Source organism: Nyctibius grandis, chromosome 5 (genome assembly GCF_013368605.1).
Source record: "Nyctibius grandis isolate bNycGra1 chromosome 5, bNycGra1.pri, whole genome shotgun sequence".
Taxonomy (NCBI): Eukaryota; Metazoa; Chordata; class Aves; order Nyctibiiformes; family Nyctibiidae; genus Nyctibius; species Nyctibius grandis.
The window spans coordinates 88,788,596-88,815,590 of NC_090662.1; the positions used below are offsets into that span (position 1 = coordinate 88,788,596).

The following is a 26,995-nucleotide window of genomic DNA, read 5'->3' on the forward strand; positions in this document are numbered from 1 at the left end:
ACACTGCAGGAGTGCCGGTCTCCAGCCCTGCTTCTGCCGCCACGATGGACCTTGGACCTGCCCTGTTGGTAGCTGTCTCCTGGATGGGCCCCTTGGACATGCCTTGTTGCATGATCTCCAGCCTGGTCCCCTGCTGCTCCTGATGGGACTCCCGGTCCAGATTCATCCCCTTGCATCATGTAAGGCTGTCAACAGACCAATACCTTCTGCAGGGGGAGTGAGAGATGAGGCTCTGGGTCACGCCAGGGGTCCACAACCACAGACAATATGAATACAATTCACTTGAGTCACAGAGAAGTTAACAAAGACAACCAGTCACTGAGCCTTCCGCATATTCCTCGAAAAAACCCACTCTAAAACCAGAATCATTTTATTTGAATGTGTTTACAGATTGTTACTTTTCCTTTTTTTTTTTCCCCAAAAGAATTACAGGTTTCAACAGAAAAATTGTTTAAATTACTTTCCAATCCAGCTTCTCCCAAAACACTGGTTGGCTTGGAGTTGCACAGTATTTCACATCAGTGTATTCGTAATGTTCTTGGAACAGGGGAAGCGGCTATCTTCGACTTTTCAGGAAGCTGAACCTCTCCCTCCGCAAATGGAGCCTGTTCCCCCTGAAGCAAAGTAACCATCAGCAGCCCATGTGCACATCAAAACGAAGCCTCATTTCCTGTGTTGAGACCTAAACCAGAAAAAGGCTGAGAGCCTTGGATGAACTGCTTCCTGGGAAATTAAGGCCTATTTTTAGTACTGAGCACTGCATATAGGATTTTGCTTTCTGTTTATATTGTTTCTCTGATATTTTTTTTCCCCTAATCATCTTTCCTATCTGTCCAAGATGTTCTGTAGAGCACTAGTGATTCAGGTGGTATAACCAGATACATAACTGAGGTACTATCTTTATGAAGCACAGATCTCTTTGTAATAAATGTACCTTGTAGCTTGATTTACAGCAAAGTCCCCCTCCTCTTACTTCCCTGATGAGACCTACTTAAGTCAGTGAGACTAGTCATGATGATAAGATAATTAAGTTTTTAGTACAAGTCTGGTTAGTGAGCAGAATGCAGTTCTGAAATAATAAGTCTACTAGCTCCACTCTGATATTCAAAAGATGTTGATGATTTCAGTATTATTCTTAATGTGCTCTGAGAAAAGTAATTTTGACATTAAAGCTGTAAACCCCGTACAGGACACAATTCAAATCACCTTTTCAATTAAAGAATTGCTTTTAGAATGGCAAAGTTGAAGTTCAGCCAGCATAGCAGTGACACCTGCAAACTGACAGTCAAACCCCCCTACATTAAAATGGAAAGATTTGCATGAATGTGTTTTAAAATGACAGGAGACAGGAATGGGAGCTTCTAAGCAAGTTAGACTAAAATTTTAAGAGTGAAATGCCTAAAAATAGGCCCCTGAATGCATAGTTAGGCATCTATATAGAGGCTGCTTGATTTTCAGTTGTTCTGATCACCCAGAGCTCCCATTAACTTCAGGAGTAACTGTGGATACTCAGCTGTTCTAGAAATCAAGCCACCTTTATTCAAGGGTCTAAATATGGATGTCTGTGCCCAAGTTTTGGGGAAAAAATACAAAAAAAAGGCATTTTTTTTCTACAGAGATAGTTTATAAAAGAAAGTAATCTCCAAGTTTCATTTTTTCATGTTACAATGCTTGAAACAGAATCAACATAACAATTAATAGTGCAACATATCTGTGGCAGAAGATTTTGTCTGAGGTGAATGGGAAGCTATTCCAAGATCTGTAGCTCTTAATTAGCAATCTGAAACATTCTATAGATATTTCATATTCTGTGACTGCAAAGTGTTACCAGGCCACCTAAATCTTTTTCATAGCATTTCAGTGTTGCCATTAATAAGCTTTTCAGGCTGGTCTGAGGAAGACTTTGCAAGATTAACTTTGCAAATTTGTAAGTATTAACTATTAACTATTTCAGAATTACCATTTTTTCTGCTTTTGGATCAAGTACAACCAGCAGACTTGAGCATATTTTTAAATTCTATAAAATATGAAGACGGGAGAACTAGGCCTTTAATTCTATCATATGCACTCAGTTGTCAGAAGACTTCTGAATGCTCTTTGCTTAAAGAACTCTTTTGTAAAAGTAATCCTGAGTTGATTTTGTGTCTAAGCCATTGCCAGGTCATGCTGAAGTGCGTAAGAGCCAGTCACATGATAGAAAATCTGCAAGAAGAAAGAAAATTTATGATAGAATTATATATGACTATAAATCCGAAAGTGTCAAGAACATAACAAATTAAAGGCATGCCAGATGAAGATAACGGATATTTGGTTTTGTGTGTGTGCATAAAATATGATGTAATATACCTTTATACACTTGTTTACAGTTTCTGAACTAAGGGCTCTTCCTGCTTTGCTTGGAAAAAAAGAAAAAAGTAAATACTCTTGTTGCTTTTAAGTAAGCTTTCAAAAAGAGCCAGGTAGAAGACAGTGCTTTACTCTCACTGTAATCTGATTTTGATGATTTCAGTATTATTTTATCAAAATATCCAAAATTGTTTTTTATGCTTTTATATGGCTCGTTTCAAACTACTCTTTTAACCGTACTGTCTTGGGGGTGAGGCAGTGTCCTCCCCATTTTCTATGTTTGTTTGATTTTTTAAAAATACCTATTCGTTTTATTTTATATAATGATTGGGACATTTTATCTTACATGTTTTTAGATGGCACAGTATAGCAGAGCTTTGTTCGTGTCTGGGGCACTTGTGCAATCCCTGGCAGATAAAAGGATGCCACCCTTAAGAAATCAGAACAGATCGTGCGACACAACCACTGGCTGTGTTGTAAGACTCAGCAGCGATGGCAGTGGCAACAAGAAAGCTCATGCTGCTTTGTTATAACCAGGGACATGATTTTAGGTCAAGAGTCAGGCAGAGACAGTCTGGCAATGAAGCAAGCCAATATTATTCTCATTGCAGGAGTGAGACAGGTGTTTTCAACAGCCATGAATATTCACCTAACATCTCTCAGCTGTTTTGTATTTCTTAAGATATGTCAGTATTTCACTTGCTAGTAAAGGTGGGGAAAGGGAACAGACTGATGCTTTTTTTCTTCCCCAAATCCCCTACATTCCCTGTTCTCCCACCAGCAGCAACAGCACAAGGACTCTCAAACTTTTTTCTTGGTTAAAGCTAACATCACCTCATCTCCTGGGTTTAATGAACATGGGAGTGAAGTTCAGCAGCCCTAATGGTTTAGTAGTTCCTATGACACTACACTGTTCTCAATTATGTTGTATCCTTCAGGGTTGATACCCTGTGCCAGTGAGGTAGGTCATGGGTAGGTAGGTCAGAACCCTTCCTCCCACCAGAACTACACATTGCCACTGCACCTCATACACTATTTGTCTGCCAGGAAACAGAGAGACCAGCCCGCACAAAAATAAAAGCAATTAGAAAAAATGAGGCTTTGTAGGAGGCAATTGCTTTTCTTTCCCAGAAAATAATACGTAAAAACTTCTCTATCAGTATTACCATACATAGGATGAGACGTGACTTTCTCCACAGCATGGAAATACATTGTGAACGGCTGTGGCACAATGACACAAAGGGTCTGTGAGATATTTTGAGGGTCAGCTGAGCTGGCAACAGCTAGGAGTACACTACCATGCGTTTGCAAAAGACTCCGTATATGTACAAACTGAGCCTCTTTGCTCCCTGCATTGCAAACCTGGCCCGGGCAATCACCAGCTGCTCGAATATCAGAGTCCCAGATGTCTGTAATGACAGGCCAAATTTAAAGAAATACTGGGCTGGAAGTGAACCTGTTGTTAATAATGAATTAGATGTATGTTCTATTATCTTTTAAACAGCACCAAAAAGCATATTCTGCAAAAACAGCAAGCCAGCACATTTAGAGAGATTACTTTTTCTCTCCACCAAGCTGAAAACTGTTAACAACTAACCTGTTTCTCAATGTCTTCCAGCAAACTACTGGCACCCAGGCGAAAGAGCTCTGGTGTTAGCCATTCAACTCCCAGTTCCTCCTTCACCAGCATAAGCCAAGTAATAGCTTCTTTTGCCGTCCGAATGCCCCCAGCAGGTTTAAATCCAACCTTTATATAGAAAAAAGAAGTGCAATACACATTTTCATTCATCAGCAACCCTGGAAGAGCAATCAGCATTTGTACACCTGCAGTCTCAAAGTGCCTGTGGTGTATGTAACAACTCTACTCGGTAAGTATCTGACTGCAAACAGAATAAGCTCTGGACTAGCGCTGAGAGCTATCAAGCCTCAGCCATCACTGCGAAAGATAACATTTTCATCCCGAGGGACAGCAACTGAGGGCGTGATACTTTTGACCCCAGTGCACTTTCTCAGGAGCTGGGTTTGAGGTCTAATGGGACTAGTTTGCCCATATAGCACACATTAGGCCAAAGGATTTAGGCAGGTCCTGGGATATCTGCATATCACCTACTGCCCATGTCGCAATCTAATTCCAAATATATAACAACAAATATACATGCAATAATGTCACTAAAGATGCTGAAACAAAGCACGTGAGGCAGCTGACTCGTAGAAAACAGTGAGAGATGATTGTACTTTATAAAAAGCCTGTGCACCATAGTTATACATGATTGGGCTGTACATTCAAACCTATCAGAGGCTTGATTTTCACTAAAAATTTCCAAATAGGAATTACATTAGGCCTGTCTTTACCAAAACTTGAAAGTTTTGTGCTTCACAGGAACTGCAAAATTTCTCTCCCATCACATGCTAGGTATGCTTTCAGTCACTTGATGTGAGATATGTGTTATATTTGGCCAGGTGAACTGCCACGTATGTAGAGGCACACACGACAAGAAAAATCTATCTTTGAGGTAAAGCATGTCTTGAATCCCATGATAAACCTGCTGTGCAGAGCCAGCACTGAGGTGACTTGGCATGCCACTCTTTTGGTTACATGCCATTTAAAAGCATCTCATTCTGAGACAGAGCTTGTGACACGCAGCTATCAAATCCCTTGTCAAAAATTTTGTCAACTGCATTAGCCAAAACGTTGGCCTGCAGCAGCTTACTAAACTCTTGAAAAACAAGGAGAATTGGGAAAAAGTGTTTCTGCATCATAAAAAAACTTAAATCTGAACAATCTGTACAGTAGCACAGAGTAATTCTTTCTACATTCCCCTCTGCCATAAACCTTTACCTCAGGTACTCCTTCCCGTCAGCCTCCTTCTGCAAGAATTATCATCCTGATTGCTGTATATACATTCCCGAAACCTCACTGCATTGAGGATTTTTGTACCTTATGCCTATAATAGTGGAATCAAAAAGTATCTGTTTTTAAATGTGTTTAGTAATTTTTTTATAGTGATTTCAGGACAAAGAAACACAGAATAAATCCTTCTCTCTCACTGAAGCATTGTGATAACAGGATATTTCCAATAAGATTATAAAGAACAATAACAGGAAAAGCTTGATAAATCCAAAACACGAAGACTGTGTTTTTGTGGATGGATGGATGGATGGATGCGTGAGTGTATGCATACATCTGTTAACATTAGATTTCCAAAAGGAATTTAAACCACAGCAACTGGAAAAGCACCTTCTAGACAATAAATTTAAATAGTGGGAATGTATTTTCCCCCAGGAAGAGAAATTCTAATGAAATTCAAATTTAGATTTCTTCCTAGAAATATTACAGCTCTTTGAGATAATCTGTGGCAAAACCAAGTAAAACAGAGTTAATAAGAGAATTAAAAACACCATGCAGAATTCCTTCCCCTTTTAGCAAATTCTGAAATCTCTTTTCTTTGGAAAAAAAGCTGACAAAGACAAGCCTGTCCTCTCCTCCATTTACCAGCTTTCCAAATGGCACATCTGACTGCCATAAAAACACAAAAAGGAAGGGGGGTTGGAATTTAACTCAAGAGCAATACGAAGTCCAGCTACCACTTTCCTGCTGTTTCACAGCATTTCATTATTTTGCTTAATAAGTTCATCTCCTCAAGAATTTCCTCTTCACCTTATATTATTAAAAGTAATAAGTTTTTCTGGATTGGGGGTTTTCCCAACAGAAAAACCAATTTATGTATGTCCTTCAATAATGACAGGAAAAGATTATTTCCTATTATATTGCACACTTTTCATATCACCACCACAGCTTATCATTCAATAAATGTTACTCTGCAACTTGTTCCTTTCCTTAAAGAAGTTTAATTTCTGTATTAACCTGTTTTTCCCAGCCAACGCCTTGCTAGAAAACATCCCTACAGCAGCAATATTAGTTTGTTAAAGAAACCATTTAGAAATCTCTTGTCACTGATAATATTGTCTTCAGTTAATAAAAGCACATAAAGTCAGTTTACATCTAATTCATGGACACACACATGCACACAGACATAAGCAGTGATTCTTAATAACACATTTTATACCATGAATGCAACCTTTTAAAGCAAAAGATGAATTCAACATATATATCCAATTATAGGTACAAAGCTGTGTTAATGCAGCAGAGCCCAACCTCTGGCACACAGCTCGTGTAAGCAGCACCAGTGCTGAGGTGAGTCACCCGGCCCCAGGGATCTGCCTCAGGTTGGCAGCAGTGAGGATGCTCCCACTGAAGCAAAACTATCAATCAGAGCTGCTCAAGTTGTTGCTTGGCAGAGAGAGATGCAGGCTGGGGAAGGAAGGAGTGAGGACAGCCCAGGGGTCCATGCTGGCCTCATCTAGATGACTACAGAGAGCAGATGGACACACGCCTAACTGCTGTCACGTGCTCCTCAAGCTCCAACAGCCCCTGAAGCCATCTCAGCCCCTATCCCACTGCTCATCCCATGTCCTAACATTATACCTTGAAAGGTCACCTGCAGAAGGGACAGAAGGGTGAGCTGGAGAGGACGGAAAGGTGACCCAGAAATGGGGAGAGGGTCTTAGCCAGAGATATGGTTTCCTTCCCTGAAGCTGCAGGTGAGGACAAAGCCCACTGCTGAACACCAGCACCAGATCTTACTGGCAGCCCCCACTTGCCTGTGGATAAAGGAGGTGAGAGGTGGCTTAAGTCTTTCTGGATAACCTCCTCCTTTCTCACTGCTTCAGCACAAGGATGGATGCACAGGTATTTCATCACTGGCTCTGCCTTACTCTGTCTGCTGCTCCTTGCCTCCACTGACCTCATCTGACAGTGACCTGAGAGATAAATATTGTGTACCAGGACATAATGTTCGTCCAGCCCCTGTCCCTCCTTCTCTCCATCCCAGACAACAGGATCCAACTGGATCTGCCTTCTTGTCCCCTTGAAAAGCCTCTCTGGCAAGGGAGGAAAGAGCAGAATTTATCCCTTGGGTTGCCAGAACAAAGTCAGAAAATACAATTGTGTACACTGGACAGACTCTCTATGGCTATAGATCTGTATAGCTCCACTGAGGTTTATGGGAGTATGCCAGTCACTGTCAGCTTGAGCTTTGCCCTGTTATTAATGGAGACGACCATTTAAATACCTTAATGGTAAAACAAAACTCAAACCCAAATGCAGCAGGGGATGCGTCAAGATTGCATGAGCTTTTAGGGAATGAAGCGACAGTTATTCAAGGGAGGAAAGCTGAAAGTGCCACCTTTTTTTTTTTTTAAAGTATACAAATATTAGCAAATCAAATGAGGAATACAAGAGAGAAGTCCCATTACCTATTGTTCATATAGCCACGGAAGCTAACATATGTGGATTTATATGTTCTGCATTTTGAAACTGTTACAGTCTTATTTCCTTCTGAGTGAATCTTTTTGGTAAATTTTTATAAAGGTAGTGAGAATTACCCTGTTGCCAGTTTGCCAGTAGAATTCTTTAATGGCTCGCATCATGACTACTCCGACTGGAAAGGTCGCGTTTTCCACCTCCTTTCCTGTAGACGTCTTTATAAAATCAGAACCTGAAAGGAAGTAAAAAGCTTTATGGTAGTATTAGAACAACAGCCACTCTGCACATACATAGTTCACACCCTCCAAAGATGTCCTCAAGCTTCACAGCAATTATGAAGCATCCCTTTACATGTACATCCCTGTGGTGCTGGTGCTAACCTCGCTCTGGTCGAGGCTAGAGCAGGAGGATGATACCCATCCGATTTCAGAGCAAGTCAGACTTCCTGGCAGCTAAATGAACATCCCAGGTCTTAATTCTTTACTCTAGCTATCAGACCAACAATCTCTTCAGGACAGTCCAATATGATATATGTTCCTGTACAGACACTCAATATATGTGTATATATACATTAATAGGAATATGTCTGACTAACCACAACAATGGAAATTATTTCCTCCAGACAAATTTTGTGTATAAATCAACATTTTAGTATTTTCACAAGGATCTTTTTGAATAGAAACAATTTTAATCATTTTTTTTAATTTAACTTTGCACCTATTTAGTCTCACATTTGACAGTCTGGTATTGTATCTCCCGCAGCTGTTTAAAGTGAAAGGAAAGAAATCCCACGTGTATTTATGAAACCAGCTACATAATACTCTAAACAGGGGAAAAACTCCCTTCTTATGCATTTTGCAATTGTAACATTGCAAATTACTATACTTAAAGCCATGGTCTGATATAATGCAAGGTCAAAGCATCTGTTATTTAAAAAAGGAGAGTTAGCCTTGGCTTATTTTTTCCTTGTTTCTCACTTGTGAACAATATTCTCCACTGCCTATCCTGAATACTTGTGTTCTTGTGCACTCTTGCTGTTCTGGGTTGGCTTAAAACAAATCCTAGCACAATATAACAAAAAGCTAAAAACCTAACAAAAAAATTTGCCTTGCAGTGTATGATCCTGCATTGACACAATACAATGTCAAAACTTCTTTAATTTCATTAGGGTGCACTTCATCCCTGGGAACCTACTTCTTTGAAAAGGTGTACTGTGGGATCATTAATTATCAAAAGTAATTGGGAGAAGAAGAGGGATAATTCAAACATCGTGTAGTAGTGCATCATCCACTTAAGTCAATTGGAACTGCATCTGCTTCCACTTCAAATTTGGCTTAGGGTCCATTTTGTCTCTTATTTGAATGATGATGCCTCTACAACTTCCCCTAGAGTAAGCAAGGGAAGTTTCACTACTGGCTCAAACTAAAGAGTTGCCTAGACTACATTTTGGCGGTGTGCTGTGGCACACTCCAGAGACCCATCTTCCTGATGACACAGCTGATTGGCACACAGCTAGGTCTCAGGCTGAGGGAAATTAAGACAAAGCCAGGCATGTTTCTGCATCCTGTGATTTAAACATAACAAAATGGTATCACTAACATTGTGTCTTGTAAGACCATGGTTTTCTCTGTAGGCTTCCTGCCTAGGCACTAACTCAGTCCATTGGTGATTAAATTGCACCCTCCTATGACAATTCCCATTGCAAAGAGAAACAGTTACTTGTGAAAAAAAGTTCTAACTCCAGAGAAAGTGCAATGTGCAAAAGAGGCAATTAATAGTTGGTTGAGCTTTGCAAAGAACTGACCACATCGGCGAGACAATTGAGTTACATATTTCAGAGCCACTCCCTTCCAGAGAGACACTATGGACAGCTGATAGTCACATTAAAACAAGTAACAGTGGAAGTGAAACTTCAACATTGCCAAACTATATTTTTAATTTCCCTTTCAAAACGTAGCACTTAAAGTCCTTCAGTGCAATGCTTTTCATTTTTTCTAGTATAAGGTAAGTCAAAGCTTTTATAAGTCTTATAATTACAAGTCTCTATGGTACAGTTTCATTAAAAACTTTCATTAAACAACAGCTGCCCTTGTATATGGTCTTCTAATCAATTTGGTCAAACAGAATGACTTCTAATCAGCTGTTGATAAAAATAGAAGATGAAATTTTAATTCTAATAGATTAACCACAAACTCAAGATAGTCTTCAAAATCCATCTAGCTCTATTCTCCAGTGGATTTAACGACTATTCAGCAACTCATTACTAAATAGAACAAGATGAACATTTTCCAGTTCATTAAAGAAATGTACTATGTATTTTTGCATTGTCCTCATGATTCGTTACAGGGAGTCTTAATTACAAGATAATGGATAATGGTTATTAAATGCAGACTCCAGTAATGAAGCTCTATTCATTTGCGAGCCTCAGAGACTGCAAAGAGGGGAAAATAAAATTACTAGCTTCAAAAGATTAACGGATCAAATTATTATTCAATTTTGAAAATCTCATTCAGACTTCATAGAAACAAGAAGAGATTAAAAACTAGTATTAGTACAAAAGTAGCGCATTTATATATTTATTTTAAAATAATATCTTAAGGCTATTACCAGAATAATCAGCTTTAGATGTGATTATTAGACAAACATACAGCCAATTTAGTAGCATCCTCTAACAGTGAAAACAATACATTTTTATTTCCTGAACAAATTCTATTTATGACACAAGAGCTTGCTAGCAGGACTGCCTGCAGCCTCTCGCAGAAGACAGAAGATGCACGCTAGCAGAGAGCGCCACAATGGAAGATGTTATTAACGTTTAGATTTCAGGAATGAAAAGGGGGATTTAAAAATCAACAACTGCCGTAAAAAGCACCTCATTAAGTAGTCTTTATGCCAAAGTTGTAACAATACGGGAGTTTCACCAAGTCTATTTCTTACACAAGTTTTCAAAAACAAGTCTAAGGAATGAAATCCAGCAGGAGTTTCATCTAGAAATGTAGGTGATGATTTAGAAACTGAGTTTTATCACACATCTTCTCCTCTTCCTATGAATGTATACACTCAAAAAATCAAGGCTAATGTTAAAATACATGCTGGATGGCTTTCTCCTTCATTAGAGTAAGTTACATGATTCAATGAAACATTAAATCAAAGAATTAAAAAAATTAGTTCTTCAGGGTAGATTTCTAGGCCCAGTGAGCCTGGAAAAGGCCACACTTTTTATTATTTTCCAATGTGTAACCACAACTGTACATTGCCTTTCAAGGCAGAGAGTCATATAAGACTCACTGAATCATTAAAGAGGAGACATCAAAGCCTTTTTGAAACACAGCAGCATTACACACCTGTTTCAGGTAGGCTTGCTGCCAACCTAGTAACCCACCTGCGTGTGATACAGTACAGCACCACAGCCTGGCAAGCACAAACTGCATCAGCTTACTTTAACCAGAGATGGAAATCTGAATAAACCTTAAGAAATGTGAACAGTGACACAGTCTCTGTTTGAGAGGCTCTCACTTGTCGAGAGCAACCAAGCTCTCAGCACCGTTGGGAGCCAGATGACTTGGGCTGCAGTCACACGTCTTGTGAAATCAGGTACAGTATTTTAAGATATTAAATCCCCTCTTCCATTGCACTCTCACCCCCCATACACACATGGACCTCAGCCACTGCACTCCACCAAAGGCCATTCAAAATAAGTCAGCTGAATGTGCACACAATAAAAAGAAAATCAGTGTCTTCATAGTGTGTTGTCTGAGTCCATACCTGGAGGTCAAGATGAAGTCCATCATATTATTTCTACTCTAGATACTCACACGGCCTTAATTATGGTAGCGCCTGAGCAGAGGTGTAGACCTGAGGTATACAGAAGCTGAGTGACTTGCCCAAGGCCTCTTGGCAAGCATTTGGCAGGGCAGGGATTGATGCCCCGATCTCTCAAAGGCCAGAAGAGCTGCCATGACTGGCCTGCCCTACTGTTATCCCCTACATCATCTCAAAATGCTACAAAGCTTCCCAGCCCACATAACACTGAAGCAGAGCATGAGAACTGGAGAATCTTATTTAGATGACAGCATCCAGGAAACACATTCTGGTTCCATAATTAAGCAATAAGAAATAATAAGCAGTATAGCAATCGTAGAGTAATCACAACCTTTTGGTTGTGAAGTGCTTCAAATGCCCTTGGGGAACGATTATCTCCTGATAACTACAGACTCTGTGTTTTTGCCTTACTCTTAATAAAGAACAAAGATGTGTCTGGCAGTTTTAAACAATAGTTTAGAGACGCTTGCAGAGGGACAATTATACCATGCTACTTTGTAAGTACTTGCAAGGAGCACAAATATATCTTGGTTGCTGCAACTCAGATCTAACAATATGCGGCAACACAGGGTGAATATGTACCCTTCCAAGACTTCTAGGACTGGTGGCAAAAAGAAGCATGCTGCTGAGGGGACCTGCAAAAGCCCCTGCTGTTTGCACTGACAAGGTAGCAATGATAAAATAGTACATTATCAAATGTGCATAAAGTCCCATTAGCAAGTCATTTTTCTTTTTTATGAGTACCTAAAAACAGGGTCTTAAGATTCACACACAATTAGGCTGACTAGGGGTGACCAAGTTATCAACCTTCTGAAAATAAGAGGCAGGGCAAGATATAAAAGGCTAATGTAGTAGCTAATTCTTGTCAGTTGAGTCATTGTAATTGTCCACTTAGATGTCTTTATCCTACTCCAATGGCAAGATAAAATACATTCCCTGCTAGCTTAACTTTGCCATTGAGGAGGAGAAGAGAATACGAATACAACTCACTTTTGCAGTAGCTCACCGAGAAGCTTCAACTCCATCAAACATGGCTACAATGCCAGAGCACTTGGTTAGGTGCCTGTGCATGTTTTCACACACCTGTGTCCAAGCTACCATTTTGAAAAATGCTAGCTGATAACTTGGTGTTTTGTAACTGCCTGATTTTTGCAGTTCTTTTTGGAAAAGTGCCTGCATGAAGGGGGTAAAAAAAAATCATATCATAGGACTCCATGTTTAATGTCTATTTACAAATAAGACAACCTTTCTAATGACCCATCCTATCATCTCAGCTTGGTTTTCAAGACTCAGAATGGATGCTTCCTCTCTTGTACACCACTTCTGGTAACAGGAGTTCTACAGGCCAAACGATGCCCTTAGGAACACTTAGGCATGCACACGAAGGGACAAATTATTAAGTCCATACTTACGCTGAATTCCCTGTGGATGATGTCTGAAAGAATTCAGCATTGCTGAATTATGCATAGCTCACTAATGCACTATTATAATGTCTACCACAGGTCGCCACAGAATACTATTACTTAATTAGTACTAGTTTCTTGTGTATTCATTTAAAATGTGTTTCTTTAGAAGGTTCAACAGAAAGATCCATACCACCTTCTGTTGCTCAGCTATATAGCATGGGCTCTTGCTATTTTTAGAGCATTCCTTCCAAAACAATCCCTCTTTGCTATGGTGAAAGAGAAGATAAATAATTGACATGTGCTCCAGGCTCAAAGGCCACAGCTGGAATCCCTGTCAATGGTGGCTCTTGGCTTTAGGCTTCAAACCACATTAAAGCTCAGGAGGAAACATGCTCCCAGTCCCCTCCCATATTGCTGGGCAGAAGCAGTGTTGGGAGATGCCAGGGTGCAGGAGCAGTTCAGGCACTTAGGCGCTGCTGGAACAGCCATTCCTCTTCGCCTCCAAAGAGGAAGCAGCGGGATATCCTCCTAAGAGTGACTAGTGGGACCACAAGGAAGCTTAATGAATACTTGTATTGTTATCTGCTTGTTACATTTCATGTTTCTTTTCTGAGATCTCATTTTTCTTCTTTAAAGCTGTGTACCATGTATTACACTCAAGGGCTTTACAGTGTATGACCTATCTTAACCTTATTTCATTTTGCAGATGGCATTACTCGAACTTGTTAAGCAGTTTGCCTAATGACACATGACGAGCCAAAGGTAAAAAGAAGAAATAAATCAATGCATCCTAACACCTAATCCTAACTTTACTGTAATCACTGAGAAAAAAATACACCTTTCCTCTCAGCTTATCCACTTGCAATGCTGTTTTCCTTTACAGACTAATCTGTGTGCTATTTTTTGCCACACCTCTTCCGATTTTGAGCAGGACACAAAATACAAGAGACATCAGTGCAAATCTCCTCTCTGCTGTAGCGTAGGCTCAGCTTGAGAGCGCACCCCAGTGTGCCCAGGGCAGGAGGCAGTGCTGGTGGCACAGCTCTGGCCCCAGATGCCCAAACTCAGGGCCTCCTCCGGCACGATACCCATGACAAAACAGAAGCAGGCAGCTGTGGCATATTTTGTCCAGTGGAGAGAAGAGTGAACAGGATCAAAGCAGTAGCAGAAGTGGTACATGGAGATAGAAGCGTGTCGGTTACCATTAGCTTTAAGCTGTAGCTGTTCCATCAGCTACGAAAATACCTGAAGAGTGAGGGGGATGGGAGTAGAAGAACCACAACCAACTGAAAAAAACATGGATAGTGTGCTAGTGGTAAGAGTATCTAGTGGAAGTGCTCCACAGCATGCATGGAGGCACAGAGCAGCAGACCTGCTCCCTCTCATTGCCACCACCACCATCTCCACAATTACACAGAGGCTACCTACAAAAAAGGCAGTCACATCTTTAAACACCTCATTCCGACACTTTGCTGCAAAGACAGTGATGGCTGAATTCTGCAGATTGCCCCATTGTCCAAAAGTCATCATTTGCACAAAAAAAGACAAAGGTTATAAAATAACACATTCTCTCTGTACAGGGATATGGATGTGGCTAGGAGCTAAGAGGGGGACGGTGACTTTCCTTGCTTTGGCAGGGTGTTAGTGTCCCACATACAGCAGCTAAAGGCATGCTGGGTGTTTGAGAAGGAACCACAACATTCATTCTCATTGCTTTACCAGTAACACACAGGCTGCTGCTAAAACAAGTTGTTGCTCCTTTATGAAGCAATATAAAGGTTGGCCTCTCCTTTCAGATCAGATGCAGGCACTCAGGTTCTCAGCACTGAGCCACGTCCTCCTGCTGGGCTGTGTTGAAAAGCAAAATGCTGTGGGAGAAACTAGATTTGAAAATCTCACCCATTAAGCTTCCTTTACAAACACGGAATTGCATTGCATCATTTACCTGTTCACATTTAAAGTAATCTAAACAATGATAAACTGTCCTAAACTGTTATATAATTAAACCAGCACTGATCTAGGTCAGGCTTTTTCCCTCTTGGCATTCTTGGTTTTGGATCAATACATCTCAGTATCTCAAAATGTTGTCCAGTACATGACATATTACAGACTGAGGCTAAATCCCTGATATATCTTCTAGTAACAGCACTACAATTTGGAAGAAAATAATAAATATGCATGACTGCTTAGAATCACAGCACTACATGGCATATTGCATGCCATGTTTTAGCAACCACATTTAGCTTTGTGCTTTTTAATGTTGATATCAACTTTGAAACAAATATGTTAACATTAAAACTCAGGTATGTTTAGGTATTGTCTATTAGCTTTGAACAAAATTACTCAAATTGAAGAAATAGCTGTTTAAAATCCATTTGGAAATACTCCACAGTGAACAAAGCAAGTAGAAAATCAGTCTACTTTATCAAGAAGGTGCTATGAATGTTAAGGCTTTTTAAAAAAAAATCATACATAATACAGCCAAAATCATGACACTTCAATGTCATTTTGAGTGTTTTTCAACATCTCATGATAAAAGTAGTTTAAGATTCTGTTCTGACTCTAACCCAGGGAAAGGTAGGATTGATTTTTGAGATTTAAAAGTCATGTCTTAATGCCACAGTCAGAATCTGTCCAGCATCCAGCCTCTTTGTCATGCAGAGGACAAACAGCCAGCATCAGCCCCTCTTCCACACTGTTCCCTACACATAAAAAAGCAGCTGGCACAAGTGGAGGCTCCAGCACTGGGGAGATTTCCAGTATCAAAGGCATCTCCCAAGAGCACTTGCTGGCCAATGTCAAGCTTTTGGCTTTGCCTGAAAAAAAAATATAAGGTGCCAGATCTCACCAGACTCATCTGTGATGTGTTTGTTTCTTTCTGTCTTTTACAAATCAGGTAGAATAGGTTACTTAGGGGCTTGCATGGAGGGCTGAATATTCCACTTCCAGTAATCATGCGATTACTAGGAAAATGTTAGGCACTTTTAGTTTAATTTTTATGATACTTGAAAGACTTCAATACAATAAACTTACAAACACATAGATCCTGTCATGGACTTCCTGGGTGCAGGTGTTAGGCATTCTCCTGATGCAACAAATATCCAAAGGGTAACACGCTGGAAGGCCTTACCTACACGTAAGGCAGCATAGTAAAATGGCAAGCTATGGCTGTTTTTAAAAGGTATCAATCTTACTCGCAGCTCCTGCTTACCAGAAGTTTTTGCCCCTCAGAGTGTTTCCTTCTTCTTTCCCCACCTTAATAATTTGACATCTGGCAAAACTGCAAAAGCCCGTGTGTGTAGGCTGCAATGTGCATGAGAACTTCCAGGTACTGACAGATGTTTTCACCACTGTCAGTAGGGTTGTTTTACAAGGCTTCTAGCTCTTCAAGTAGCCTGAATACCAAAAAGCCTGCCAGTCCCCTTCAATAAAAAAACATCCAAAACCCCTGACTGTGCAGCCACACTCCAAGCAGAAGGCACCTCTCTGCTGGGGGTCAAGGAAAGACACACTTCTGGTTTCTTAAGAAATCTTTTTCTCTCCACTGTATTATTAATGATGCTTACATGGCAAAACTAACAATTCTATTTCAAAGGGATTCTTTATGAAGGTGTGTTGTTGATAAATTCAGTCAGACTTTTCTGGCATAACAATCTACTGAGCACCTCTTTAAAAAATGAAGGAAATCAAAAAGAGCCTTAAGTGCCATCTGAAATAGGCAGCAACTCATAAAAAGGTATTTAATATGCTGGGGCATTGTTTCTCCACCTCCATTTGTCAACAGCCTGTGGGCTGATCTGGTCACAGACTGCAATCATGGTGAGCATTCTCAAACCAAAAGTACCACCGATCTGATTAAACAACTGCCTGGGCTTTGGTTAAAAATAACTGAAACTGATACAGAAATGCACATTTCGTTAGTCCACTGGCAAAATTTCAATCTTCAAATCTACATTTTATATATCGGTTTTGTATTTCTAAAAACCTACACTAAATATATATTATCATTGGGGCAACCCCAAGCACAAATACAGGCTGAGGGGAGAATGGATTGAGAGCAGCCCTGAGGAGAAGGACTTGGGGGTGATGGTCGATGAGAAGCTCAACACGAGCTGGCCATGTGCGCTTGCAGCCCAGAAGGCCAACCGTATCCTGGGCTGCATCAAAAGCAGCGTGGCCAGCAGGTCGAGGGAGGTGATTCTGCCCCTCTACTCTGCCCTCATGAGACCCCACCTGGAGTACTGCATCCAGCTCTGGAGCCCTCAATATAAGAAGGACGTGGACCTGTTAGAGTGAGTCCAGAGGAAGGCCACGAAGATGATCAGAGGGCTGGAGCACCTCTCCTCTGAAGACAGGCTGAGAGAGTTGGGGCTGTTCAGCCTGGAGAAGAAAAGGCTCCAGGGAGACCTTATAGCAGCCTTCCAGTACCTGAACGGGGCCTACAGGAAAGCGGAAGAGGGACTTTTTACAAGGGCGTGTAGTGACAGGATGAGGGGGAATGGTTTTAAACTGAAAGAGGGTAGATTTAGATCAGATATTAGGAAGAAATTCTTTACTGTGAGGGTGGTGAGACACTGGAACAGGTCGCCCAGAGAAGTTGTGGATGCCCCCTCCCTGGCAGTGTTTAAGGCAAGGTTGGATGAGGCCTTGAGCAACCTGGTCTAGTGGAAAGGTGTCCCTGCCTGTGGCAGGGGGCTTGGAACTAGATGATCTTTAAGGTCCCTTCCAACCCAAACCATTCTGTGATTCTATGATTTTGTACTTTGTCATTCCACTCTTTTTACCTAAATACTGTGAATTACAGAAATTGAGTATCAAGCTCTTGTTGTGTTAGATGTATATATATCCTCATATGTACTTAGTGGCAAGTTATTAAATGTCACTATTCATTGAGAGAGTACATTTTATGTCTTTCTTACAGAAAAATATAATCTAAAGTTTATAGCTTTGCATGGCAGTATTTCAGAGCCTCACTTTGGTATCAGTGGCTCCTTCATCCACACTTACATGTTCAGAAATAGAAGTGCTCAAGCAAAACATTATCTGTGTTTTACAGAGTTGTCAGTTGCCAAACTGCAGTGGTAGTGATGGTGTCACCATCTCAGCAGGAAGCATGACTGCCTGGTCTATACCTTCCCATCTGTAATCCTAAGCTTCTGACATAAACAGCAAAAAGTTGCAGCACTGTCTCTCCATTTGAGCTTGGTCCTGAGCATGCTCTGTTTAGGTCGTACAGGACATAACAGTAAGCAAAGCTACCCAAGGCTTCATTCCCAAAGAAACCGATATTTGATGTGAACAGACAGGCCCCAACCTGGTAAAAGTAAAGCCTTGCAAGATCCACACTTTTAACCATGACTTCTAACAATACCTAAATTGGCATTAATATTTTCTGTAGTGACTCCAATTATTCAGTGTCAGGAGTGGGATCATGAGACGTACTACCATGGTTTGTGTCTCATACATAATGTGAAAGAAAACTATGGAATTCTGAACAGGATCTGTGGGTTTTTTGGTTTTAATAGCAGTCACTTTTAATTAAGTAAATCTTGATCATGCCATGAGACTAAAAATCAGGAAGTTTAAAAACCTGTCACTTGGCTCTTCTCTCCACCATCCCGATAGCAATGCGTACATTTCAATAAAGCAGCTGTTTTTCAGATAATGAATCACAGCTGAAGTTACGAGGAATTATGTATTCAGCATCTATCCACATCAAATCACATACAAAGGTATCTAATAAGTATTTATATTGGAAAATACTGGTCTGAAGTGGAGCATAGCAGTGTTGCACTTTGCTAGACATTTGTAGAGTGCTTTAAGGCTCCCAGACACTAGCCCACAGCAAAACCGCATTGTCTCCATTTAATTACCTATCTTTTCAAACTTACTGTGAACAAAATGACTGAGTAAAACAAAATGGTTACTAGTAACAGGTGACCATTGTTAACCAGCAAGCTAAGCTAAGGTGGGTGTATTTGTGTAGAGTTCAGAAGAAAAAGATGCTGCTGCATGCTGTTTGCTTCTCCAATGTCAATTTATAAAAGGGAGTGAAAGTGCAATATCAAGTGAATTAGCAAGAAATAAAGGGATTAAAATCCCAGGACCCAATGAAGTCAGAGAGAAATGGAAAATGGATTCAGCCCTAAAAGGATAAAATTATTTAACAACTTATTAAAACAGTTCATCATTGTAATTAAAATCCAAGTGCCTAGAAAAAAGTGGCACAAGAAAGGTAATTATTTATGAGAAGACTTTAAAAAGCCATTTATTGTGAATTTGGGAGAGCATCAGCCTGAAAGAGCTGCTAGCAAAAAGAAATTGTTTGTTTATTCATAAAACTTATTTTGGTCTAGCATACTACTAAGAATCCCTAACATCTGCTCAATGGCAGCTGTAAGTAACATTAGGAACACTCAGCCAATTTATATCTTTCCTTTTTATTAAAAAATAAACAGGTCTTTTTAAATTATTCACTAGTAAATGAACATAAAAATCAGTGCTGTAGCAACTCACATTTTGTGGAAAGGCGTCTGCAAGCTTTGTATGATCCTGATGATCTAAACCTTTCCACGTTTCACAGACTACTTTACTCTTTATGTGATGTCCCACCTAATTTAGCAAATGAAAACGTAGAAAACCTACAAGCCATACCGGAGTCATGGCCGTGAATAATACAGAACGCATCACTGATACCTCAAATGCCATATTAGTTGCCTCCTTCCAACTTGAACAGATTCTGTTCTTACCTTCCCTTTGCCTTCCACCATTTAAAAATTCCACTCAAATAATCTCAGATCCTCTCCTGCTTCTGTCTTTCATGAACCAGACATTAGACAATAACCTCAACGGGCAGAATCCTTCTCTGAATTATTTCTGAGTAACAAAATGCATCGGTGTTACTAATTAAAGGTTATTTGTTCTCATTTGCAGCATTTTCATACATAGATTGCAAAGTGCTCTGCATGTTCCTGTGTTTCACTCCAAAATTATGTCCTAAAGACAGTAAAAAAAGCACAAGAACCCTTCAAACCTAAAGGCTTCTCTTTACCCCTCACTAACACTTTTTTTTAACTTAATCTCTTGAACATTTCAGCAGAAAAATATATTACTTTCTTCCTAGGTTTCTCTCCTGCCTTCAGTTCTTACTTTCTAATACAGGCAAGTCCCTGCAAATGAACTTGCCAAGAAGTTGTTCAAAAGCATGGAGTAGCTCTGTTTATTTTACTAGGATTGTTTTACTTCTAAGCAACAAAACAGCATTTCTGCAGTACAGTCTGAAGACTGTTTAAAGCTAAGTTTAAAGCTAAGCGAGCTGTAATTCTAACCTAGGTGCTGGAAATCGCTGGAAATGGCATCATTACAATAGCAGAGTCCATCCAGCTGAAGTTCCCGGAAAAGCCTGACTCAAACCTGCAACGATGCTGCCACTGGCAACCAAGCAAACTTCTGTGAAGCTAAATTTGCTTACATCCAGAGCAGCTGAAAACACAGTACCTGATTACAACATAAATGTAACCAGTAAGCTATCAACAGCATGTATATGGTATCCTGTTATCAGAGCACAACATGAAAAAGCTACCCCTCCTCTTACTGGGAACCAGAAGTCACGAGAAACATGGCACTCCCTTCCATCACATCCCATCAAGCTGCTTTCTCATCTGGGGTCTCGGGTTCATTTCAAAGCTCCATTTATGCGTAAGGCTTTGTGTTTCCTTTGAGCTCTCTACACGGCCATTTTCCAGCACTACTGAGAAGAAGGTTTTTGAAGATATATGATTCATAATTTTTTATTGCATAATTTAAGTTTAATGTGCTGCACAGAATATGGAACATCATCAGCTGTTTCCTTTTTGGTCCATTAGAGAGAAATTAACAAATCTTCTTGATAAACTACAAGACTTCACCTCTGCGATGTTTGGGATAGGCTGGTAAGTTGGACGCTGGATTGGCAGTGCAACTGCAAAGGTGAAGGAAGGAAGACTTTTTGCTTAAGTAAAAGTCCCGGCATCATCAAGGAGAAATCTTTTCTATATCTTAGATGTAGGGAGAACTCAACTTGAGAAATCAGCTGCAGTTGTACATTGCAGGGAAATCACTTTATAGCACAAATACTAGAAGGGAAGAAACATCAAAGGTGCAAATGACAATCAGATGTCAGCTCCCTGTTGACTTGCCATGAGGACTGTGGACTTTGCTATCATCTTTACCTTTGAAAAAATTCTCTCAAAAGCAGGACTATTACAGACAGCTCTGGGAAAGCTATTGTCTCTGGTAACTATAAAGTAAGCACAGTCAGAAACTAGAAATTGTCTTATCTGAGAGATGATAAAATTAAACACTACTATTTCAGAAAAGGAATTAAAAAATATAAATCAGGAACATTTTCCAGAAGATGAAATTCCAAAGTATAGTACCAAAGAAGGGAATACCTTCCGTTCTTTTCAACATCTTCCCAACACGGTTTGCACTTTGACAACACAAATCAAAGGAGCACAGAAAGCCTGGGAGACAGGCTCCAAGTAACCCAGGTACCTACCAGGGAAGTTCAAGCCCCTTGTGGAACTCACCAAAAATACTGCAAGCAACCACAGAGGCAAGCTGGAAAAAGCCATGGAGCTCTTTCCGAACACTACTGAAATGAGCACATTCCCAAAGAGTATTGCTATGTCCTATGGTCATATTCTGATAGAAATATTTTCCTTTGAGGAAAGACTGACAAAGTCTATTAAGAAGACCTTTTAAATTCCAGTTAAAAACTTACATGTATAAGGAAGAGAAAATGTTAAACACAAGCATAAATGTTTGCATTTGAATAGGCAGTCTTGTTTAGCTCAGTGAGGAATGTGTTTGTGGCATCATGCAGCCCAGCAGTCAGCTTGTGTATTCAGCCTGTTTCTCTGCACTTAATGATGTAACAGTTTGAAAGACAGCATCAGCACCATTAGGACATGATCTGAGAAAAGTCAGTGGATCTCAGTGTGTTTTAACATCCAGTTTATCAGTAAGGAAACTATCCATAACCTCCTTATGGCAAACTTCTTGTTTCATATGACTAATTTTTGTCCCACTTTTATGTCTCAATACGTATTTCACTTATGTTTGTGTCCATCTCTTGTTATGCTTCTTTGTTTTCCACTGTATTTCTGTTCCTTACGATCAAATAGGTTTATTCAAATGAGTGTCCACAGTGTTTTAAAATAACCTATTGATGTTCAAGATCCTAGTGTATTTTTCCATTCAACAACTTTCTCTTTAGAAGTCTAATTTCATGTTTCTGCTGTCATGAGCATATACCTTCAAATTAGACAGGCACAATCACTAGGCCTTGCCACCTCAAAAAGCGACAAAAAAATCCCAGGACCTACAACCCTAAAATCATGCTTAGTTTATTTCCACATCTATATTAAGTTTCTGTTAAGGGACCAGATTTTCTAACTAGTGTTCCTACTTGCAATCTCTTAAAAGCTACTTTAATATTTCATAAACCAATTTTGTATAATTGATAGATACAGTAAATTAAATATTTATTTCTATTTTTCACTGGCTTAGTAGAATTTAACACCTGCTGCTGACAGAATACAAAAACAACCTGAAATATCAGAGAAATAAATAGTACCCTGTACATCTATTGATTTTACATAATATTTCCATGTTTTAAAATTGCATTCTCTCAAACCATTGCCTTCAATACCAGAGCTTCACAGATGCAAAGTTTTTTGCTAGGAAGCCGTGTTATTTTGATGGCATGTTTGACTAAAACTATTCACTGTGCAACAATTTCTGAGTCTGAGGTGATATGAAACTTCAGAAGTTTTAACTCAAATTCTAACAAATTATTTAACATAGAAACAAGGTTTCATTCAGGGGGAAAATTAATGCAACAGGGGTGCTTTCTCACCTCTCTGCATCAGTTGTTATAAATTGAAAGTATACCATTTAGATATTCCTTAATTAACACGCTTTGCAAAGATCTTGAATATCAGCAAAAGAAAAATGCTATTCAGGCACTTGGGATAGTTTGTTAATAGCAGGTTGACCTCTCTCAACAGTATGTTATACTGTCAGTACATGCCTACTCACTGTAACCTACTATTTCACAACCAGTTTCAAAGGTTGAAGCATAAAGAATAGCCGCATTCTCACAGGTCAAGAAGCAGAAATCTGCAGATCAGGGTTCAAACCCTTCTCTGAGATCCAGTGACAAGTCCTGGGATTTCCAGGGAGTTACCACACTCACGCTCCTCTATGATTTCTTGTAGGGGCATACTGCTCATTCCATTTTGCTCAGTGCCGGGAGAACACCAAAGCACAGCAAAAACAGGCGTACAGGAGGCACAGCAAAACTCTTTCGTTTAAAAGAACATTTTGGGTGGAGTGCTATGAAAACAGCTGAAGGGGGTTGACCTCCCTGCTGCTACGGGCAGTGCCGGTCAGTCGTGCAACGCACAATATGATCACCTTAGAGTACCATGGCAAGCTGTGCCAGCTCCCACCTCCACTGTCACTCCCAGGGTTGGTTGTACCAGTAAATCAGAGTCAGCAGCTCCCAACAGAAAATTTCCAGACTTCCTCTTCCTATGTTTCCCAAGGTATTCCATCTTCATGCACAGGCATGGAAAATTTCTGCCTTCTAATGACAGGAACATATTTCTGCTTTTATCTTAATTTACTAGACATTACAGAGGTCCTACAAAATGTGCAATGTTATTTTTACAAATGGAAAAACAGAGAAGTTAACAGAGTTGTCAAAGGTGATGATAAGTTAGGAGTCATCCTGCTACCTCCAAAAATCCTACCCAACTTCTGGCTTCCTGACTTAACTTGTTATTCTTCTGGTGAGAAGTGCTTGGAAATAGCACTGTTTCTATTTGTAAATTGAGATGGCAGAGGGAGAAAGTCAAGTGGTGGTGTGGATAAGACCAAACAAACAGGTACAGAGCTGACAAATGTCATCTGTTTTACACTGGTATATCCTCTTTTACTTCAGTAGAGGGTGTATATTGCTATTTTCTAATTACAGTAGAATACCATTAATAGAATAGACCTTTCAAAAAATTAGCAAACTGAGTTGCCAGGTGCATCCTGGTATGACAAATACGAACAAGCCCACATAACTATCTATCTCCCCTCAGATATGGCTGTATAGGCTAGTGCACAGTTCAGTAAGCACATAAATAAATGCATAACAAAATGTGGCATTGCATGCACGTCTGAGTTTCTAGCTTAACAAAATGCAAAAGAATGAGGTTTTACTGTATACACTCTAGCTCTGTTCTCCCTTCACAGACTCTTTGTATCTTTTTTTCCCCCAACATCTCTGTTTCTCTTACATATTACTTCTGTCGTCTACTTACCCACACAGGGTTCTGTTGCTCTTTTGACTCTACTGAAAAGACTTTTCATTAGAGCCTGCCCTAGTGTTTCTCAATCACTTTCCATTCCTTCACTTCTGATTCCCTATACATATATTATTGAGTTCCAGACAGATTTTAAGTCTCATTTTGCATTCCTTCAAGGTCTTCTTTACTCAAGCCCAACATTTTTCTTGTGTTACTACTTTTTGTATGGACTCTCATCGGTAATTCAAACCTGAGGATATTGTGATTTCATTGTTAGAACTTTTCAACTCCAAGCTTATCTATCACGCCTACATTATTTCTAGTGATTAGCTACAGTATCACTGTTAAGCTTGTAGGCAATTACCACATTTAAGGGAGCAGCCTTGTACTGCCTTACTGAAGAGTCAGCTATTTGCATTTTTATACTACTGGCTTTTTTGTTTCCCCCCACTCTGTACCAGAATAAATGGAGTCACTTGTTCCTGTAGAGATCTCTTTCAGACCAATTGCATTTAAAGACGATACATCTTTTGATCTAACTCCTAATTAAAAAACTTTTTTAGTCCATAATTTTGAGACAGACTGTGCCACTCTCACCTGCTCTGTATTTTGGTTTTCCACCACGTTTTGTGCTCATTCTTTGCGTTAACCAGAGCTCTGAACATGCAGAACAACTGCAGACTATGCAGAATGTAGGACATCTGCTGCAGCGAACAGACAGAAAAGTTATCAACTACTAATATAATTCCATAGTGTTAATTACTGTCCTGATGAGCCTCTTACAGCAGCCAACTGCAACCACTTCTACATATTCAAGAAGTAACCACGGCTATGTTCCTAAAATGACATACAACGTTACATCTGCATGATGCAAAGTGCTGAACTAGTACAAACTCTGCAAGTTCAAAATTATCTAAAAATTCTGAAGGAATGGGCAGATCTTTGGACAAATGAGATATTGTCTGCACGCATGCAGACAGAAGAGAGCTGACATAAACATCATTTTATGCGCTCTCAGTAAACTGACAGAAATTCAGAAACGTGCTCATGCCCACACTAGGTCTAACCTGTACTGTCAGAAGATCACAGCCAAAGAAAATTGAGATTATTCTCTACCATTTGACAACACAGGTGGGAGAAATCTCTCTGCACTGTCCTTTGTTCCCTGAAGACAAGCAGTCAGATGCAAGAATACGCTGCATTTCAACATCTCCCTTCCCCAGCCAGTGAGCGCAACTCAGCCAAGCTGAAACAGCAAGCAAACCCCATCGCACCTTGGACTCACTCTGACTTCTGCTTGGTTGGAGGGAGAGAGGAAACGGCCACCAGCCTGTGGCTGAGAAAGCCTCAGTCACCAGTCAGGTGGTAAGTCCTCTTCCACACATTCAGAAGAGTAAGGACTTACTAGTTTGTCCCCAGCCCTATACTGGACCTCCGGACCGGAGCTTAACATCATCTGTCACCCTGGAAGGCACTCAGAGACAGTTCACATTTGTAGAAAGGAGCTGCCAATTTTGACCTGGTCTGCTTTTAGAGATGACAGCCATGCATTGCCCCTGATTTCTGACAGAACCTTTTACAGGGTAAAGTGTACCCTTTACAGATACACTGTAAACTCAATACAGTCGGTTGTATTTCAGACACATAAAACAAGACAAGAATTGAAATCTTGTTTTATATGTTTTACCAAGCCTCCTGCCTTGGTTTGCCTTTCATTTGGAAATGCTCTGGGCTCTAATAACTGACTTAGTATCAAATTACAGCTGAAGTTGTAGACATATAATCAAATCAATACATAACACAACTCACATGCTATTGAGGGGACCCTCGACTTTTGGCTTGAGAGTGGGATTTAAAGCCAGGAACTCACAACTGATCTCAGCTTTACTTTTGACTTATTATCTTTGTTTCGTACTTCACAGGGCAATTGTAAGATTTATTCTCCTAATGTCAGTATGTGCTTTGAAGACATAAAGTGCTCCCTAAGTGCCAAGTATTATTACTCATTCAGTAGCCTTGTTTCCTATGTTAGTCACATTTGCGCAAAGCATGTCTAGCTTTTCTGTCAAATTTTGCTAGTTTCTTTTCCTTTCTTCCCTTTCATTTTTCATGAAACATTTTGGTAGAAGTTTTGGACCATGGCAGTCCACATCCAGCAGTAGGAAGGTCATCCCTTGCACTTAGACGGCTGCTAGCATGTTTACAGCTACATCACCTGACCCTGCTCAAAACAAATCTTTGCAAGACAGGGCTCAAAACAACAACAGCTATTGGTACCTTAGAATTTGTCTTCCCATTATCTATATTAAAAATGGATCTGTATCAATATTAACTACAGTATAAAAACCTTATTTAGAGCTGAGGTAAAATCTTCACGTAGCCAGGCATTATTTTGCAATGTTCCAAACCACGTTTCTTGGACTCTCTCTTCTTATAATCGTTAAACTGTTATATCTTTCCTTCATTCAGTATTAAGCTTTTGTGCAGTGAGATGCTCTAGTCTTGAGGATTTTTGAAGAAACCTCTTCATGCCATACTGCCGTGTCCTGTGTTTTCTTTAGGGGAACTTTGTGGCACTGCTCTCTGCTTTTAGAGACAAAGACTGGATACTACAGCCCTCGCCAGTTCCTCTCTGGATCCAGCACAAGGCCACCCTATTTGTGCCCTTAAGTTTTGGTAAGATTTGCTGTGAAAACGATAAGTGTGTATTAACTGTAAACACTCCTATAAAGCAGGATGAACCCTGGAAGGAT

General features: G+C 40.0%; 1 protein-coding gene across 1 annotated transcript in view; it reads right to left on the minus strand.

Moving 5' to 3' along the window:
* Positions 1-366: 366 nt before the first annotated feature.
* DERA (deoxyribose-phosphate aldolase) overlaps positions 367-26,995 on the minus strand; it is a 56,044-nt gene continuing 29,415 nt past the window's right edge. The window contains exons 7-9 of the mRNA XM_068401407.1: positions 7,792-7,904; positions 3,944-4,093; positions 367-2,202 (exon numbers count right to left, since the gene is read on the minus strand). Coding sequence (XP_068257508.1) covers positions 2,146-2,202; positions 3,944-4,093; positions 7,792-7,904 — 320 coding nt within the window. The 3' untranslated portion in view covers positions 367-2,145. The remainder of the gene's footprint in view (positions 2,203-3,943; positions 4,094-7,791; positions 7,905-26,995) is intronic.